The sequence below is a fragment of the Trachurus japonicus genome, chromosome 3 (genome assembly GCF_045865225.1).
Source record: "Trachurus japonicus isolate A0001 chromosome 3, Traja_1.0".
NCBI classification, from domain to species: domain Eukaryota; kingdom Metazoa; phylum Chordata; class Actinopteri; order Carangiformes; family Carangidae; genus Trachurus; species Trachurus japonicus.
In genome coordinates, this window is record NC_140909.1 from 25,436,058 (window position 1) to 25,453,127 (window position 17,070).

General features: G+C 42.8%; 1 protein-coding gene across 1 annotated transcript in view; it reads left to right on the top strand.

Moving 5' to 3' along the window:
* Positions 1-17,070, top strand: part of tshz3b (teashirt zinc finger homeobox 3b) — a 39,051-nt gene that overhangs the window by 1,286 nt on the left and 20,695 nt on the right. The window contains exon 2 of the mRNA XM_085767644.1: positions 245-759. Coding sequence (XP_085623770.1) covers positions 720-759 — 40 coding nt within the window. The 5' untranslated portion in view covers positions 245-719. The remainder of the gene's footprint in view (positions 1-244; positions 760-17,070) is intronic.

The window sequence follows — 17,070 nt, forward strand, 5'->3', positions numbered from 1 at the left end:
GACAGAAAGAGTGAGAGGGGGTAAGAGAGGCAAAGGGTGGAGGGGGGCGGCGGTGGTGGTGGGGGTAGAGAGAGGGAGGGAGGGAGAGAGAGAGAGAGACAGGGAGCTACGTGACGCCTATCAGCGGCGGAGAGGTTGAACCGTAGAGGAGGCGCAGGGCTTCAGTTGTGTCAGCTCTTGATGTGTTGTCCCCCTTGTTTGCGGACTTTTGACTGACGCGATCATTTGGTTTTATCTCCTCAAGCTCGCCTGTTGCAGCCTCCGACGCCAAATAAAGAGGATCACACGGAGGCACAAGACGCTTTTTTTTACCTCCCCGTTTCTGTTTTTCTACCGCGGAGCACCCCTTCTGTTCCTGCCCCTCACCGCGTCCATCCAAGTAGGAGCGGGCGAGAGAGCGACCGAGCGACCGACAGAGAGAGCAGCCGACCGGGGGAGTCACGCTGGTTCTCCCCCTCCCTCCCACTCTCTCACTTCTTCTTCTTTTTTTTTTCTTTTTTTTGAATTTACCCTCGCATCTACTGGCTTGATTTCTTTTAGTGTGTGTGTTCCAAAACTGCACATTCTCCTCCTCCTTACACACACACCCTCCCCGATCTATGTGGGAGCCCTGAGAGCGCACCCAGGGGGCAAAACTGTGTATCAAAGCTCCGCGGATTCCCCAGGCAGCCTCGGATCACCGGGGCCAGAGAACTCCCCGCCGGGCCCCCGAAGCAGACATGCCGCGGAGGAAGCAGCAAGCGCCTCGGCGCGCCGCAGGTACGCACTGGCTTTGGTTTGCATGCAATTTACATCCCTCTCTCTCTCCCCTCTCTCTTTCTCTCTCACTCTCTCTCTCGTTCTCCCCCCTCTGTTTGTGCCCCCCCTCCCCTTCCTCCCCGCCTCCCCCATTCAGTTCTTTTTCATTGATATTTCCCTCAACCACATAGTAACATTTATGTAACTGCAACAACATCCCCTGTTACTGTGAAGTATCGGTGGAAGCTCAAAGATCCAACTCTCTGCCTCTCTCAGCTCCAGTGCCCTGAACGCAACTTTTAACCTCTGGTACCAAAATTATTCTATAATTTCTGCCATAATCATTACTATTATTATCAGATGATGTGAAATACCAACTACTGTACGTCTGCTTTAACACCTAACAATAATTTTTTTTAGAATTTTTAGAATATCAAAGAACCTCGTTTTTTAAAGTCTTAACAAAGGTTTCTTTTCCCAACTAAAGTAAATAATACATGATCTGTCAATTAATCGATTAGTTGATTGTGATTTTGTTAAATAATTAATCACTTAAAGCACTTTTTAAACAAAAATATATTAAAACACACACATTCAGTGCAACTGTTTTATGCTGCTTTCTCTTTGCTGTTCATCAATTCAAGTTTGCAGAACAATGATGGGCACTTTTTATTCCCTATTTCATGATATAAATTAAAGTTAGGATTGACATGTAGAGCAAATCATCATAGTCTGGATTAAAAATTTAAAAAATCATGCAGGAAAGTGATTTGGGGGTTCACATGTGTGATCCAGTCCACGTACTGTTGCCTTTCAAACCAGGTCACAGGTCAGTTCTGCACAGATCAGTGCATTTGTGCTTTAGGAAAGAGTGAGAGTCAGTGTGAGAGTTTTTAACATGAAGAATCCTTTCAGTTCTTGTTCTCTCTGTTTTCTCCTCGCCTCAGAGAACTTGCTTTTTTATAGATCTGTCTGGTCTTCTTACTCCTTTACGATGCCTCCTCCACCTCCTCTGATTGTCGATATTGACTGGAATTAAGGATCTATAAGTGGAGAGGTTTTGTGGAAGCCTAGAGTCAGCTGACTGTCACGTCGACCTTCGATGCTCGCTGATTTCTTTTGAGGGAAGTCTGAGGGAGTTTAGTCATTTACGTTTTTACATGCATTACATTATTCTCGTACGGTCACTGCCTTTCTCTTTATTTTTCTCTGTTTTGAACATAGCATATGTGTGTGTGTGTGTGTGTTGGCTTCTCAGTGATACTATGATACCAGTGTGTTGTTATATCCTCTACAGCACTTTGTAATCCACAGTATTGGGTTTCAATGAACTTATTCAATTCCCCCTCTCATTATATTGGTATATTTCTTGAATATGAAAATGATAATAGTTTCTACTTTCTACAAGAAGTTAATACGGAAACCTCACTGAGAATTTCGTCAGAGATTTACCACCCTTGTTTTTCATCAGGGTTTGTTTTCTCTTTCCCTTCACTTTCTGGCAAAAGACTTTTCCTCTCATCTTAAAGATTCTTCCACAGCCTAGTGAGGCAGTGTGTGTGCTGGAAGAGAGCTTTAATGGACAATTGCCATCTTTGATTTGATGCCTGATTGATCACCTGTCATCTGGCTGAGCCTTTGATCTGTTCATTCCCGATAAGTGTCAATAAATCACCCCTCCCTCTTTCTAGGCTAGCCCCTCTCTCGCTCTTTCCCTCACTCGAGTGGCAAACCAGGGCCTGTTGAAGTAATGTCTGGCCTTGCAAACTTCTAGCCATCATTTAATTGTGTCTTTGTGTTTTTTCTCCTTTTATATGCTGAAATTTCCTACTTATTTCTCCTTTTGCTTCAGATTTGATGTGATTAAAGAACCAAACTCTGCTTTTATTTTATCCTCTACTGAGACTTCTGAATATTTAATATTTTGATTTAAGGAAATTAAACGATCGTTGATGTATTTTGCAGCTTTTTCTGTAGCATGTGGCCATGTGGCTTTGAAACACAAATTACTATTTGTAGCTATATTATAGTGCATTAGCGATGATTTATTCATGACCATAAGCACACCCTTGTTTGCAACTTTTAGTTTAACTGTTGAGCGAGTGCAGTCTCCACAATATTTTCTATAGTCTAACAGCACAAACACACACACAGTCTAACACATAAACACACACACACACAGTCTAACACATATAATTACATTGGCGCAGTGGCGCATGCACACGAGACATGCTGCAATGACTTTATAGTACATATAAACAAGAATGCAATACTTTTTGCGCGTGCACACACACACACGGAGTGCTATGAAAAATGTAACTATTAGCCTAATCGTGAGGCGGAAGACTGGTTTGCTCCATCAGAAGGGCCCGTCAGAGAGACTTTGTTTCATATTTGATTTAATTGTCTGGCCTCTTACAGCCACATTCATCAATGGCCTTAATGGTCAATCAGAGGCTGCCAGAGAGAGAGAGAGAGAGTCTTATGTATTCTCAAATCAGGGCCTTACTTGATCAAAATGTTTTAGCTAATGGACGCAATGGGTCCATGGATGGATGGACGGATGGATGGATGGATGCATGCGTAGTGGGATGACTGAGAGCCTTTTTATTCAACTGGAACAAGCGAGCAAGTGAGGGAATGAGTGAGTGAGTGCGCCGGCAGTGAGAGCTGGAGAGAAAATGAGGCATTTATTTCTTTGATGAGCGGACGGGAACAAACACCAAGCAGGCAAAGTTTCATTTTACACCACTGGCAACTTGCTCTTTTTTTAACTCTTCATTCGTCCTCCCTCCACCACCATCCCTTATTCCGTCTTTCCCTTGCCCCTTCCCTGGATCACAGCTGCAAGTTATAAGGTTGGAGAGAACTGCATGGCAAACACAAAAAGTGATGACAAATTGATTGCGCCATAGCGATGGCAAGAGTTATGGGGAGGATGGCAAATGATAGGGCTTGATTAGGAACTTGGGGGAGGAGAAGGAAGAGGGGAAGAATCGGGGGGATGGGAGTTTGTTTTGTTTTGTTTTGTTTTTTTTCCCAATAGCTATGTCTCTTCCCTTCTTTCACTTTTTCCTCCCTTCTCTGTTTCTGATTCGGTCTTTAAAAACAAAGCGCTGCTGAAGTGTTTGCGGTGAAAGGCAGCGATTCATTCAACCATCAAATTTGTTAAAATGACAGAAACTAGTAAATCTGGTTAAAGGTCAGAGAGCTTATTGAAAAGTTCCTTTGGAGCGTTTCATGTGTTCTTGATTGTCAGGATAGACCATATGTAGATCCACTTGAATGTGCCATCGCAGACATACTGCCTAGGCTCTCTCTGCAGGGCTCCGCTGCAGAAGAAGAACCAATTTCATTCAGTCTTCATCCATCTCTTATTCCTTCCGTGATCCCACGCACTCGCCCGCTTTCTTTTTCCAGCAAACCTCTCCACCTCCCTCACCCCACCACCACACACACTTCCCACCCTGGCGACGCAGTGCACTCAGCCGTCTAAAAAGAGGAGTTGTTTTGCCAGCTTCATTAGCGTTCTCCTAATTAGCCGAGCATCTGATGGATCTCTGACAGGCCTAATGATTGGAGATGACAAGCTCCGCACACTGTCACGCTCGCCAATTAGGTCTGCAGCGTAGCTGGATGTAATCAACTTGATCTTACACCGTCCCTCATTTGCCCCCACCCTCCACACCCCCCCCCCCCCACCAACCCTTCCCCAAACTCCCTCCTCCCGCCTCTCACCCACACCTTTCTTTTATTTTTTTTCCCCAACCCCACCACAGGTGAGGTGGTGTAGCACAGGTATGGAGTATGGCGCTGGATGTTGAGTGTGATGCTAATTTGTGGCAGTTAAAAATTGTTATGGACTGTTTCAGGTGATGAGGATATGCGCGTTTATTTAAAAAAAAAAAAAATCAAGAAAAAAGAATGGTTATTTGTGTACACATGTATACGTGCACACACACGCAGCATTTTCGGAGGTATTTATTTTTTCAGTGCTCCTGACATCAGGAAGGGACAAAGCTCAGACGAGCAGCGGGCTTTTGTCTCTCGGCTTCAAAGCCAGACTTAGACCAAACAGATCATTGTTATAGAGCAGGAAGCTTAAACATCAAGCAGCAAGTATATTTTTTTACCTGCATTTTTACGCCTCGTACTTATATCCTCACATGTGAAACTACAAAGCTATTGTTTCAAAGCTGTGTAGGTTATGTTAAATGAAGGGTGTTTGGCAGTAGCCTAAGTAGTAGCTGCATGGTGTTAACACAGCATTGCATATGTACGTATATGCGTGTGTGTGTGTGTGTGTGTGAAGGTGCATTGTCTTCCTATGGGCCTGCTGCTGCAGATTGATGACGTTGACAGTGGTCATTATTAGCTACTCAATGACACTTTTCCAGAGTGGGAGGATTTTTCACCCAAGTTGATTTTTCAGAAACACCTATCATCAGCACGGTGTCCAAAGAGGCTAAGCATGATTTATGTAAATATTAACATCAAGACAGATCTGGTTCTGTCCAACAGGAGATAGATGGCAGCCGCCGAGGAAAAGCAGCTGATTTCTGTGATTTCTCTGCCTCCAATCGTGTGTGTGTGTGTGTGTTTGTGCGTCTGCGAGCGTGTATGTGTGTGTGTGTGTGAGTCTGTGTGTGAGTGATTGATTGTAGATGAGAGCGAGAGATTAATCACGCTTGATGTGTGTTAACGTTGCACTCGCGGTGGATCTAAGTCGAGATGCAGTGGCCCATTTAAATATACTCACTCACACACACACACAGACTCACACACACAGAGACTCACAGGAGGGCTGAGGATATGCTACCACGCACTTACAATGCAGATACACACATGTTCACATTGTTCAACAAACAGTTTGAGCACGGATTTTGGATTTCTTAAAGAGCACAATTGCTGTTATAAAATACTCTGTATCTGAGAGGTGAGCACAGTAAAAAACTGCCTGTTGTAATGCAATGTCATTATCCAGCGAATGGCAACAGCATCTAATGAAACAGGTTGATATAATCAAGCTAATTAACCTTGTTTAACAAAGTTCTTGATACATCTATGAATGATTCAGGGAGTTAACTATGTATAGCTATGAGTCATATCACACAACTTACAAGTGTGTCATTATTTTGTTGTATGATTTTTTTTTTTTAGATGATTTTTCTTATTGTAGCAGAAATAAGGTTTTTTATTTATTTATTTATTTATTTATTTTTTAGATAATTGTGACTTTTGGATAAAACACATCATCGAGGACTCACTTTCAAATCCCCCAAACTTTTACAACCTCTGATTTTTTTTTTCCGTCTTCATCCCTCTTCAACACTTCAAAGGTCATCTGGAGTGACCTAAGACGTGGTCCGAGAATTACTTTGAGTCCTTAAGTGAAAGATGAAATTCAGAGGTTACTCATCCTTGAAGCGAAAGTCGTCCACCCCAATTTCTAATGAAGTGGATGTATTTAAATAGCAGCTCTTGAGCCTTTTTTTCCATCTGCAGTCCATTAATCTGATAGGTGGTGGTCCTTTCATACTCATGCCCTGACTACTTCCCACCTGGCTTCAACTAGAACACATCAGATCATTCCCGGACAGATCTGATTAAGATTCTGCTTGAAATCAAGTGTAATAAAAGGGTACATATTTTTGCTTTTTTCCCCTTAATATGACACATTTTCATGTATTGAGCCGGACGCGGGGTGTGTAACATTCCGTCGCTGCCCTCACTATCCTGCCTCTGACTAAAACTTACAGTGTTTCCTAACTTTTGCATGTGTGCTGAGCAGACAACACTCTCTGTTCCAGTCAGTGTTGGCGTCCCAGTCCCAGTCCTGCTCCCTGCATTACTTTGTGCAGAGTGAGTCTTTCCCAGGCAGCTAACTGACATTGTGATTAGTTATGGCCTTCCTCTGCTTTTCTCAGTGCTCCTGCCCCACTACGCTCCGCCACAATGAACCAAGAGAGAGAGAATATATAAAATGGGAGAACTGTTGCATAGTTAAATATTCTATCATAGGGAAAGACAGAAAGGGAATGAGATTGTAAAAAAGATTATGAGCACGGGCAGGAGAAAGTAGAAGTGAATGAAAAAGCAAGCAAGTAGACAAATGACAATTGTGGAGAGAGAGAGAGAGAGAGAGGGAGAGAGAGGGGGAGGGGGAGGGAGGGAGGAAGGGGAGCTCGAGCTTCCTTGAGGATAAGTGGCTGATGGTTTATAAACAGTGTTTCTTTTCCTCCCTCTCCCAGAATCTTCCGTCATGGCTCCCATTAGGTTGACAGCTGTCAATTAGAGCTCCCTTGGTCTGGCGCACTGCACTTTATTGCAGGCAGTTGATGCTGTCATTTCGCTCCCAGTTTTGCCTTGAGCGTTATCACGAGCGCTCAAACAGTCAATAGCTGATGCATCAGCAGTTATTTCTTAAATTGGCTCACAAGGCTGCATCCTGCATCACTCCCCCCCCCACCCCCTCCCCTCACCCATTCTTCTCCCTCTCTCCTCTTGTCTCTCCCCTCCCTGTTCTCCTCTTTCTCCCATAAAGATTATTTTGTGAGGAGAGAGCATATACATAGAAGGGTGGGTGCAAACAGTGCAGAGAGATTCGCAGAGCTATGAACACATGCATACTGAGAAATATGACAAAAGGTATGTATGTGTATATTCTGTAAATTTTTGGTCCAAAGTTCCCTTTAGAGACATGTTTGTGTATTCTCAGGGACGTTATGCAAAAATCAGTATATTCCTTAGCGTACTTGAACGTTTTTGTTCCATAATTATAATATGAACTGAAATGCATGAAGGCACGATCATGACACTGTGCTGAAATGGTGCTAAAATACTAAAATTTATATAGATGTGTAAACACTGAGGAAATATACAAGACATGGTTTGAATATTGAATGAGGGTCAAAGTGTTGATGGCTACTGATTTAATTACATGAGTAATTTGTGTCAGTATAATTGTAATGGTCTGTGCTTCATAACGTGATTAACTCTACAGACTTCAAACATACCTGTAATAATCCTAATCTGACCAGCGGCCCTTCGCTGTAAAGTCTGATGTGGGCTGACGGGGCCTACAGCAAGGCTCCCTGGGAAAATGACTAAAACAAGACTTTGAGTGGAGAGAGAGGGATACACACACACACACACACACACACACACACACACACACATGCTGTGCTCATACAAGGCAGATACACAGGTATTTACGTACAATCCTATAGTATTTCATAGACCAGATATGCAGCCTATTGTGAAAAAAATATCTCTGGGGTGGTCTGGTTTCTTGGCCATGGACAAAAAAAAACACACACACACAAAATAAAATAGAATAAAAACTGGATCAAAATAACGGCTTTGATCATTTTATGAAATGTTTCCATCTGCAGAAGTGGACTTCTGTTTATGGGGTTAGCTATATTTTTTATAGCATGTACAGCCTGTTGTACTTGCTATCATGTTTAGGGAACATGTCTGTGTGTGTCTGTGTGTGTGTGTGTGTGTGTGTGTGTGAAAGCGACTCATGGAGTGGAGGGCGCTTCAGGCCCAGTAGGAGGATGAGACAGTGTCAAGACAAGACAAGGTGTGTGTGTGAGAATGAGAGAGTGTGTGTGTGTGTGTGTGTGTGTGTGTGTGTGTGTGTGTGTGTGTGTGTGTGTGTGTGTGTGTGTGTGTGTGTCTTTTGAGTGTCATCTGGGCTTGGCTCCAGGTCTGGGTTTCTTCTTACCCTCAGTGGGGGTTGCCTTTATGTCTGCAAATTGTGTGTGTGAGTGTGTGAGTGTGCACGCTCACACAATCAGGGCCATTCGCCTCCCTTTTCCCACGGAGCCTTTGGCTGTACCTAGTCAAGACTGGCAGCCATCAGTCTCATGTGAGTGTGTGTGTGTGTGTGTGTGTGGATGAGAGAGAGAGAGAGAGAGAGATGGCTGTGATAAAAGGCAGGGGAGCCAGTGAGGACCCATCTCAGACCCTGGTAATCAGGGCCAGCCTGAGCTGACATCCTTCTCAAGCTGACAGCGCCTTCCTCTTCTCTTCTCTCCCATCAAACCCACACACACACACACACACACACACACACTTGGCTGAATGGTCACCACTCAGTCAAAAGACAGTCTAACGTGCCTTTAGCCCTCCTATTCTTCCTTTTTATTTCATGTTCTGATCAGTTTCAGATGCTGAGAATTATCCTTATCCTCACAACACCGCGACCATGTGTCCATGTCGGTCTGAAGGTCTGCGTGCAGGAAATTCATGGTTTGATATGGTCTGATCTTACAAGGGTGTGGTAGGAAACGTGTGTATAAACCAGCGTAGTCTCACACCCACAAACACACACACACACACGTGTGTTTCTGTCTATTTTGTGTGTGGTCTCAAAGAGGGGTAAGAGCAAAGAGGCAGGTGAGGAGAGAGAGAGGGAGAGAGAGAGTCGACCATGCTGAAAAGAGAGAGAAAAGTGAGAGAGATGAGAGGAGTGGGGAAGAAGGCTGTTTTATTTTATACTGCGAGGGCCTGTTGCTAATTAATGTTTCTTGGTCGGTTTCTGTCGGAGCTGAGTAATGTTTTTGATCTTTATGCCTGATAACTGCATACCTAATGAGATTTCAAAGCTGGTGGAGATGGGAGTTGCTGCTCCCTGCAATTATTGACAGATGCCTTTTCTCCGCCACTGGCTGCCGCACCATAAATCCTTCCTCAGTAATGAGCTTGAGAAGTGCCACCCTGCCAGGGAGCTAATGAAACCGAGCAAGGGGGGCCGCCTGTGTGTGTGTGTGTGTGAGTGTGTGTGTGTGTGTGTGTGTGCATGCGTGCAAAAGAGTGCATCACACTCCTCTGACACATTTTTTTCTCTTTAAATGCACTCTGCAGATGTCAGCCACCTCGCCTGCTAACGACAAAGAGAGAAAAGAGGCAGGAGAAAGATAGTCAGCGAGGAAGATTGGAAAAAAAGAAAAGAAATACAAAGCAGAAGCCTCTCTCTGTTTCTCCACTTTATGAGAAGTTTCAGGGTGGTGCTGAGGGGGGGTGGGTGCTCAGGTTACAGCCCCATGTTAAGGCTATTTGTCTAGGTTTGGCTGTTTTATTTGAAATACTAGTATCTCTGTTGCCAAACGGGACTGTGATTGATACCCCCCCCCCTCCTCGCCACTCTCCTGCCCACAACCAGCAGTCGCTTCTCGTTCTCCTTTTCTCCTCTTTTTTTTCTTCCCTCGATGAACTCTTCCTCTCTATAACTCAGCCAGGGAAAGCAAAGGAGCTCGAAAAAATAGAAGAGGGACGACGTGAACACGTGAAAAAAGAGAGAGCAGGAGGGGAAAAAAAGAGAAGCTGAAAGGAAAAGCTGGGCGACCTTTACTTTGCCCCAAACACGCTCGCGCTCAGACAGAAGCTTGAGTGCATGTATTTGTACTAACGTATTAAGACATGTGCGTTTATGTGGCGCGCTTGAAGTATACGTGTGGATGCGTTCTCGCTTTTGGAGGTTTCTAGGAGAGCAAGCGAGTAGACGAGCACCGTCTCACTGCCAAACAGTCGATTTCCCCCTCTCATTGTCCCCACCATACATCACAGACCCACCCTTCTCTCCTGACACAATGACGTGTGTCATTTATCAAACAGGGCTTTGCCAGGGCCTCACATGTGTGTGTGGGAAACCATAGGGGTGTGTGTGTGTGTGTGTGTGTGTATAAGCACATGTGTGTGTTTCAGTGTTTAGGGGGAGTCCTTCCTTCTGCCTCTGAGGTCCTCCTGGGGAAGGAAGGAGGGAGTGAGGGATGGAGAGAGAGAGAGAAAAACAGAAAGAGGGGGATCAGTGGTGTTGAGTGAGTGAGTGTGTGAGAAGTTGTGGGAGTGGAGGAGGAAATCAGCCGGACTGGTTTCACTAATGTTTTGGCCCGATTTCCCTCCTCGCACGATCAGGAGGAAAAGTGCATGTGAATGTGATGTTGATAAAGCAACTTTAAATAGTATTTTACACACAATTACTCACATTTCACATGATAGATATGTGCAGACTGTAAATCATACCTCCATTAATCTCCCTGATGTTTATGCAGACATGCATATGTGTTTGTATGTCATTAACAACCTGTGTTTGTCTATCCCATGTTCGTGTGTTAAGGGAGTTGCTTCCAGGCGTGTATCAGTCACAGTGTCTTATCTAACATGTACACACACACTCACACACACACACACACACACACACACACACACACTCTCACACACACACACACGTATACATACATAACCACTCACAACAGTGCATAAGACTCTCCCAGGGGTTTGGGCAGTGCAGTCTCTCTCTCACTTCACTTTTCCCTGATTCAAAGGGAGGCTTTATAGAAGATGGATGCTCCTTAAAAAAAGAGCCTGTTGATGGATATGAATCTGGCCCTGCCATTCATCACTGCTATATTATTTAGACTGGATCACTACAGAGCTGTAACCTGAGCTACAGCTGCGTGTGCATGTGTGTGTCTGTGTGCGTGCGCAAGAGAGAGAAAGAGAGAGGACATGGCAGGTGAAGGAGAGGAATGGGGGTGGGAGGATGAAAGGACAGTCAGGGTCTCAACAAAGAAAGGAGAAGAAGAAACACAGGGAAGGAAGGAGCAGAAAAAGTTAATAAAACTGTACAGCAAATGGAACAAAACTAAAGAAAGTAATTGAGGATCTAAATACTAATTAGGGTCATGAAAGGTCAAATGCTGGAGCTGGTGATGGATGTTAACTCACAACTGTCTTCTGTCCTCTTCCAAGACAACACAGTCAGATATATGTTTAAAAACTCATAGAGATATGTGTAGACTCAGCTCCCTATGCTCTAAAAGTGTTTCTATCTCTAATTTGGTTGCATTAATTTTGACTTAAAAAAAAAAAAACTGTTCATTTTTAACCCTGTAACTTTTGGATCGCTGGGGCTCGGGTGGTAGACCAGGACAATGGTTTGATCTCCAAATCTCCAATCTGACAGATACTGAACCCCAAATTGACTATTGATGATGATGACGTACTATCAGTGTGTAAATGTGTGTGTTAGAGAAAATGGACAGAAAGATAGAACAAGCACTGTATGGATGTGTGTATGACTTGGTGAATGAGACCCGCAGTGTAAAGCTATTTGAGTGGTCGACTAGAGAGAAAATATTATCTATTTGCAATTTATAGTAATGCAATGTTAGATTGATGTGTTGCTAAATGACTAAATGACTTTAATTCTGTTTATGCATTTACTTTAGTGTATTTGTCATTCCGTATCATTGTATGTTGTCATGATTGTGTCCGGTGCTGTCAGGCATTCCTTTAATAAATAGGCCAAAAGGAGCCAATGAATTAACTTGTTTAACAAGTTTTGAAGACTTGCTGAGGTGTAAGGTTAAAAAAAAATGCACATGCATATCACAATATTAGATCTCACTCATCTATCAAGAGCTGGAAACCAGTTTATGCAGAGCAGGTACTAAATAATCCATGTTGATCTGTTAGTGTGTTGGTGAATTAGTGTTATTAAATAAGTTTTATGCAATAGTTCAGTCAACCTGTCACTTAGCTTATATTTCAACAGCAAAAAGTGCAAAACAAATGTAAGGTTTTGAATGTAAAACACCATATGTGTACTGTATTCCCTGGGGCACGTGGCGCATGCAGTCAAATTATCAAAGTTTATAACCAACACCTCATGTATTTCATGTTTCGTCCAGACCAGTCTGCAGTGAAGTGTAACATTTACTTAATTTTTGACGTAACTGTCTGGATTATGTGGCATTAAATGTACAATTGTAAAACTAGTCACCGCTACAACCCCTTCTCTACAAGAGGTAGTAGAGTGATAATTATTAATTACAATTTAATCTTGTTTTTTCAGGTTCTCACTCGTAACTGAGACAAGCGAAGACCTTATTGATTATTTTATATAGCTCTTATTGAGTGATTGTTGCGGAGATGAAACCATGGTAAAACAAGACGATACATTTGAAGTAAACACAGGAAGTGAAAGAGGTGCGCACAAAAACAATTCTCAAAACTCCTTCAACGTGTGTGTAACCATTTTGAAAAACATGGCATGCCCCCCCCCCCTCACACCCCCACCCCCCTTACCTTCATTCCCTCTCCTCCATCTCTCTCTCCCTGGTTTCTGTTGCGCCAAGGCAGATGTGGTGATTTATTGTGGCCATCCATCTCTCGTACTCATCCATCACCGGCCGGTTGCTAGGCGATCATGGCAGCAGCTGTTTGCTTTTGAGTTCGACAGAGGGGCCGTCAGTCAGCGGCGGCAGGTGAAAAGCATTACGAACGCGCCGTTGTCACGCTGGATAATTAATCAAAGGAGAGAAAGATAATTAAAAAGATATGACCCTCGCTGGTACTTGGTCCTGGGTTTGCCCAGGAAGAGTGGAGGGCGGGGGGATGGAAAAGGGGGGTGGAGGGTAAAACAGAAAAGGTGACTTTTTTTTTTTTTTTGCAGTAACTTTGGACCGCTCATCCACCTTCTTCAAACATCCAAACGAACGGCAAACAGAGGAGTGGTATGAGTGAATGCTGATAAAACAAGCCCTCCTGTTAATCACTAGCTCTGCTCTAATTAATTAGGAGAAGATCTGCCAAAGGAAAAAAAGTGGTAGGATTATTTTTTAAAGAGAAAAACAAGAAGCTCTTCAAACTGGTGTGGATTCAGCTGTCACCTCCAGTCACACTTACACAGCTATATGCAGAGACCAGACTGAGTGATAACCACCTGCTCTGTCACTGTGTCAAAAATGACTTATTTTTGGCATTGTTAGTTTTTTTTTTTTTTGTCTTGTTTTGCAAAGTTTTATCATGAGGAAAAGAAAAGATGACAGAAGTTTGATGTCTGATTTAGTCGGATAAACCATTAAGGTGCCAGTGTCCTTCAAATGCAGCTTTGAAGTGTCCCAGCCTCCCTCCCCACACACGATGACGCAACAAAGTGGCCGTTGTCTCTGAGTAGAAACTACTGTCCGAAAGAGTGTGCCTTTCATCCTCATTTAAAAAATCTATCACATCACTGACTGCACTTATATCATAGACCATTGTAGCTGTTGGTCTTCATTGCTCTTTTCCGATGTCATGTTTTCATTTTCTCTTTTTAGTAGTTTGTCTAAAGATTTTCGAATAAATAGGGTGATCAAGCTTCGTAAAGTTTATAAATTTAATAAATTTGAAGATAAACTCAATGGACCTATAGGGTTTTCTCCTTCAACTGTGAGGTTCACTTAAAATCACCACGAGTGCCGATTTTGATTATTTTTATTCACCGTTGATATTGGTCAGACCCCAAGTAATTTTAATTTTTAGGTTTTAGAGGAATTGCGTTTACCTGAAAACCTTAGTTTCAAAAGACACGCGGAATTTCAATAAGTAGAATGAAGAAGAAGAAGGAATTTTTGTTTAATCATCAATCAAAGAGTGTTTCTGGTTTGCAAGAATGTGTGTGTGTGTGTGTGTGTGTGTGAACACTTTGCTTGCACGCTCGTCTCAGCCTTCATATGTGCATTTACATCAGTGGTGAAGTATTAGACAGGATCTCTAGCCTTCTCCTCTGTGTCACATCTTTGATCTCACCAAGCCGGGTCCCCGTGTGTTTTGACATCCCTCATTTTCTCACCACCATTTATTATCTGGAGTTTATACAGAGCTAGCACACCGATGGAACCAAATGTTCTGTACACACAACCAGCCAGGCTTTGAGACATAACAACAGCATGGGAGAGAAATACACAGACGGAGAGAAACAGACAGAGAGACAAACAGGAAGACACAAAGAGATTATCTTGTATTTCACATATTCAGCTCATTGAAGGACGTCTAGGATGGTCTCACTGCACTTGAAGATCATTTAATATTTAATGCAGTTTTTTTTTTTTTTTCACAATTTTGTACAAGACCTTAATTGAAGAAAGATGTCTTAAGTCAGGTACCTTGAGTACACTTCCAGGAGATCAGTTCAAAATCACAGTCTCTGATATTACTTTATAAAATAGTATATAAATAGCCTACATTATGATTAATGTGTCTGTGAAAATTTTAGACTTTTAGAAATTCAAAAGGAAATGTGTCATGGTAGTAAATCAATGGTATGCATCACACAAAAATGATCTTTGTATCAGATACTGCCTGTTTTAGTTTGACAGTTCTGCCTGTCAAGCAGCTATATATGCCCAATAGTTTCGGTTCCATTCTTTGACTTACTTCCAGAGGAGGTTGGGGTCAGAAGACCATTTAGAAAGCACTTATTTCAACCCTGAACTGGACTTAATTGTGACCATTCCACAACCTTAACTACGCTTGTTACAGTTGTTACCACTAAGTTTTTGCTGGTACGCTACTACAGGTTGTTACCATGACGACAATGAGGAAATAAACTCCTATGGGCCATGGTGTTGTTACCAAAACGCAGAAGTGGGAAGTAACAAAGTACAAATACTTTATTACTGTACTGTTTTTCAGCTATCTCTACTCTGCTTGAGTTTTTTTTCTGACAATCTTTTTACTTTTACTACTACTACTACTTTTACTACTACTACTACTACATTTGAACACACATATCTGTACTTTCATCGTCAAAACAGGTTTGTTACATTTTCAACCTCCACGAGTGACGACCAGGGTTGAGAATGCGGAACGAGGCTGCGCATCTGATGCATTTTTCAGCTCGTACGGTTCGTACACATGTTTGTTTTCACTCTGGTCCAAATGCCACACCACTGGCAGAGCGTCATGTTTCCATGACTGACCGGACAAAGATGCGTCATGTTTACTCTTGATTGTAAACATGTAATGCTAAGAAGTAACTCTAACAATGGAGACATCAGGCAGTTGGAGCAGATCGAGGTCGGTTGCATTGAAGCCGGACCAGGACTCTGTGCGGCCGTTTTGATGTGCACCACAGTTGAACTGGGCCGACCTGAACGCTGCCTGTGTGAAAACACCACTTTATCTGTTTACTAAAGGCTTTAAATTTGTTCTAAATTGGTTCTGAACCATCCGTGCTGTGTTTTGGACGGAGCCTTGCCCGGACATCTCCAATAGCTCCGAACAGTAATCCAGACGGGAGGTGACGACACTGTGGACAAGGATGGAGGCAGTGTTGGGGGTGAGGGAGGGACGGAATTGGATGATATTTCATAGGTGGAAGTAGGCAGATCGAGTTGTGAGATTTGAATGATAGAGTGCTGTAAAGGATGACACCCAGACTCTAACCTGAGAGGAGCTGTCGATGAGAAGGGGGAAACGGTCAATTTTGGATAGTGTAGATTTGGTGCCAATTTCAGTTGTTATTTTTTGAGTGAATACTTTTGACACCTCTGCCAAAACGATGCAGGTACAGCAAAACTGCTGCTAGTACGCTCCTGTGGGTTTTTATAATAGTTACCAAGACAACCTACAGGTTGTTTTATAGTTCGGTTACTCTAACAACAAAGACTTGGAATGTCTGCTGAGAGTGGGTGATGTATTGTTACCATGACAACAAATGTCCCGCATGTCCTCTGCTGGTGCGCTGTAATGGGTCATTTGTGAGGGTAGGGATAATCAACTTTTATAGCGCTTTAGGTTACAGGACTCATTGGTATTAGCGGATTTGGCATTGTGTTGCTAGGCTAACTAGTTTCTATGTATAGCATCAAACACATCATGTATTGAAGTGCACTTTGCAGGCTGGTCCTGTTAAGTTAGCACGAATAAAGGAAATACCCAAAGAAGTAAAGAAAGTGCCTGTAGAGGCCTGTTAACAGAGAAAGTCTTCTTGTGGTCTGAGAAATAAAAAGTTTTTTAAAAAAGCTAGCAGGCTAGTAAAGAGAGTAAAAGAGTAAAAAACAAAACAGACCAAAGAAAAGTGTGTCCTATTAGCAGAGCTGTAACTGAGCTGAGAGTGTTAGAAACTACAATCATTCTCTTTACTCTGTAAAATGGAATATGAAAGACCAGTCGGCTTTCATCTTCATTGTGTCTTATTTACTGTTAAATAACTAATTATTTCATTTTTTAGGACATTTACATATTAAAAAAATTCTACTTTGAGCTGTTCTTTAATGTACTGGAATGGTACTGACCTGGAGGTGTGGAAATAAATGAGTAAAGCAATTAGGCTGATTTCTGTTATACTAAATGCAATTTCAACATATTTTGCAGTGCAGATGAGGACATGGAGGTATATATGAAGAGAGATAGTTAGACTAAACCCATTGACAGATACTTACCCTGGTAGTTGGGAAGGATGGAGACAGAGAGAGTAGCAGCAGAGACGGAGGCAGCCGGCAGAGCATCAGTCAGCATTTAACATTTTGCTTTCTACCTTTTCTGGCTCTTTTC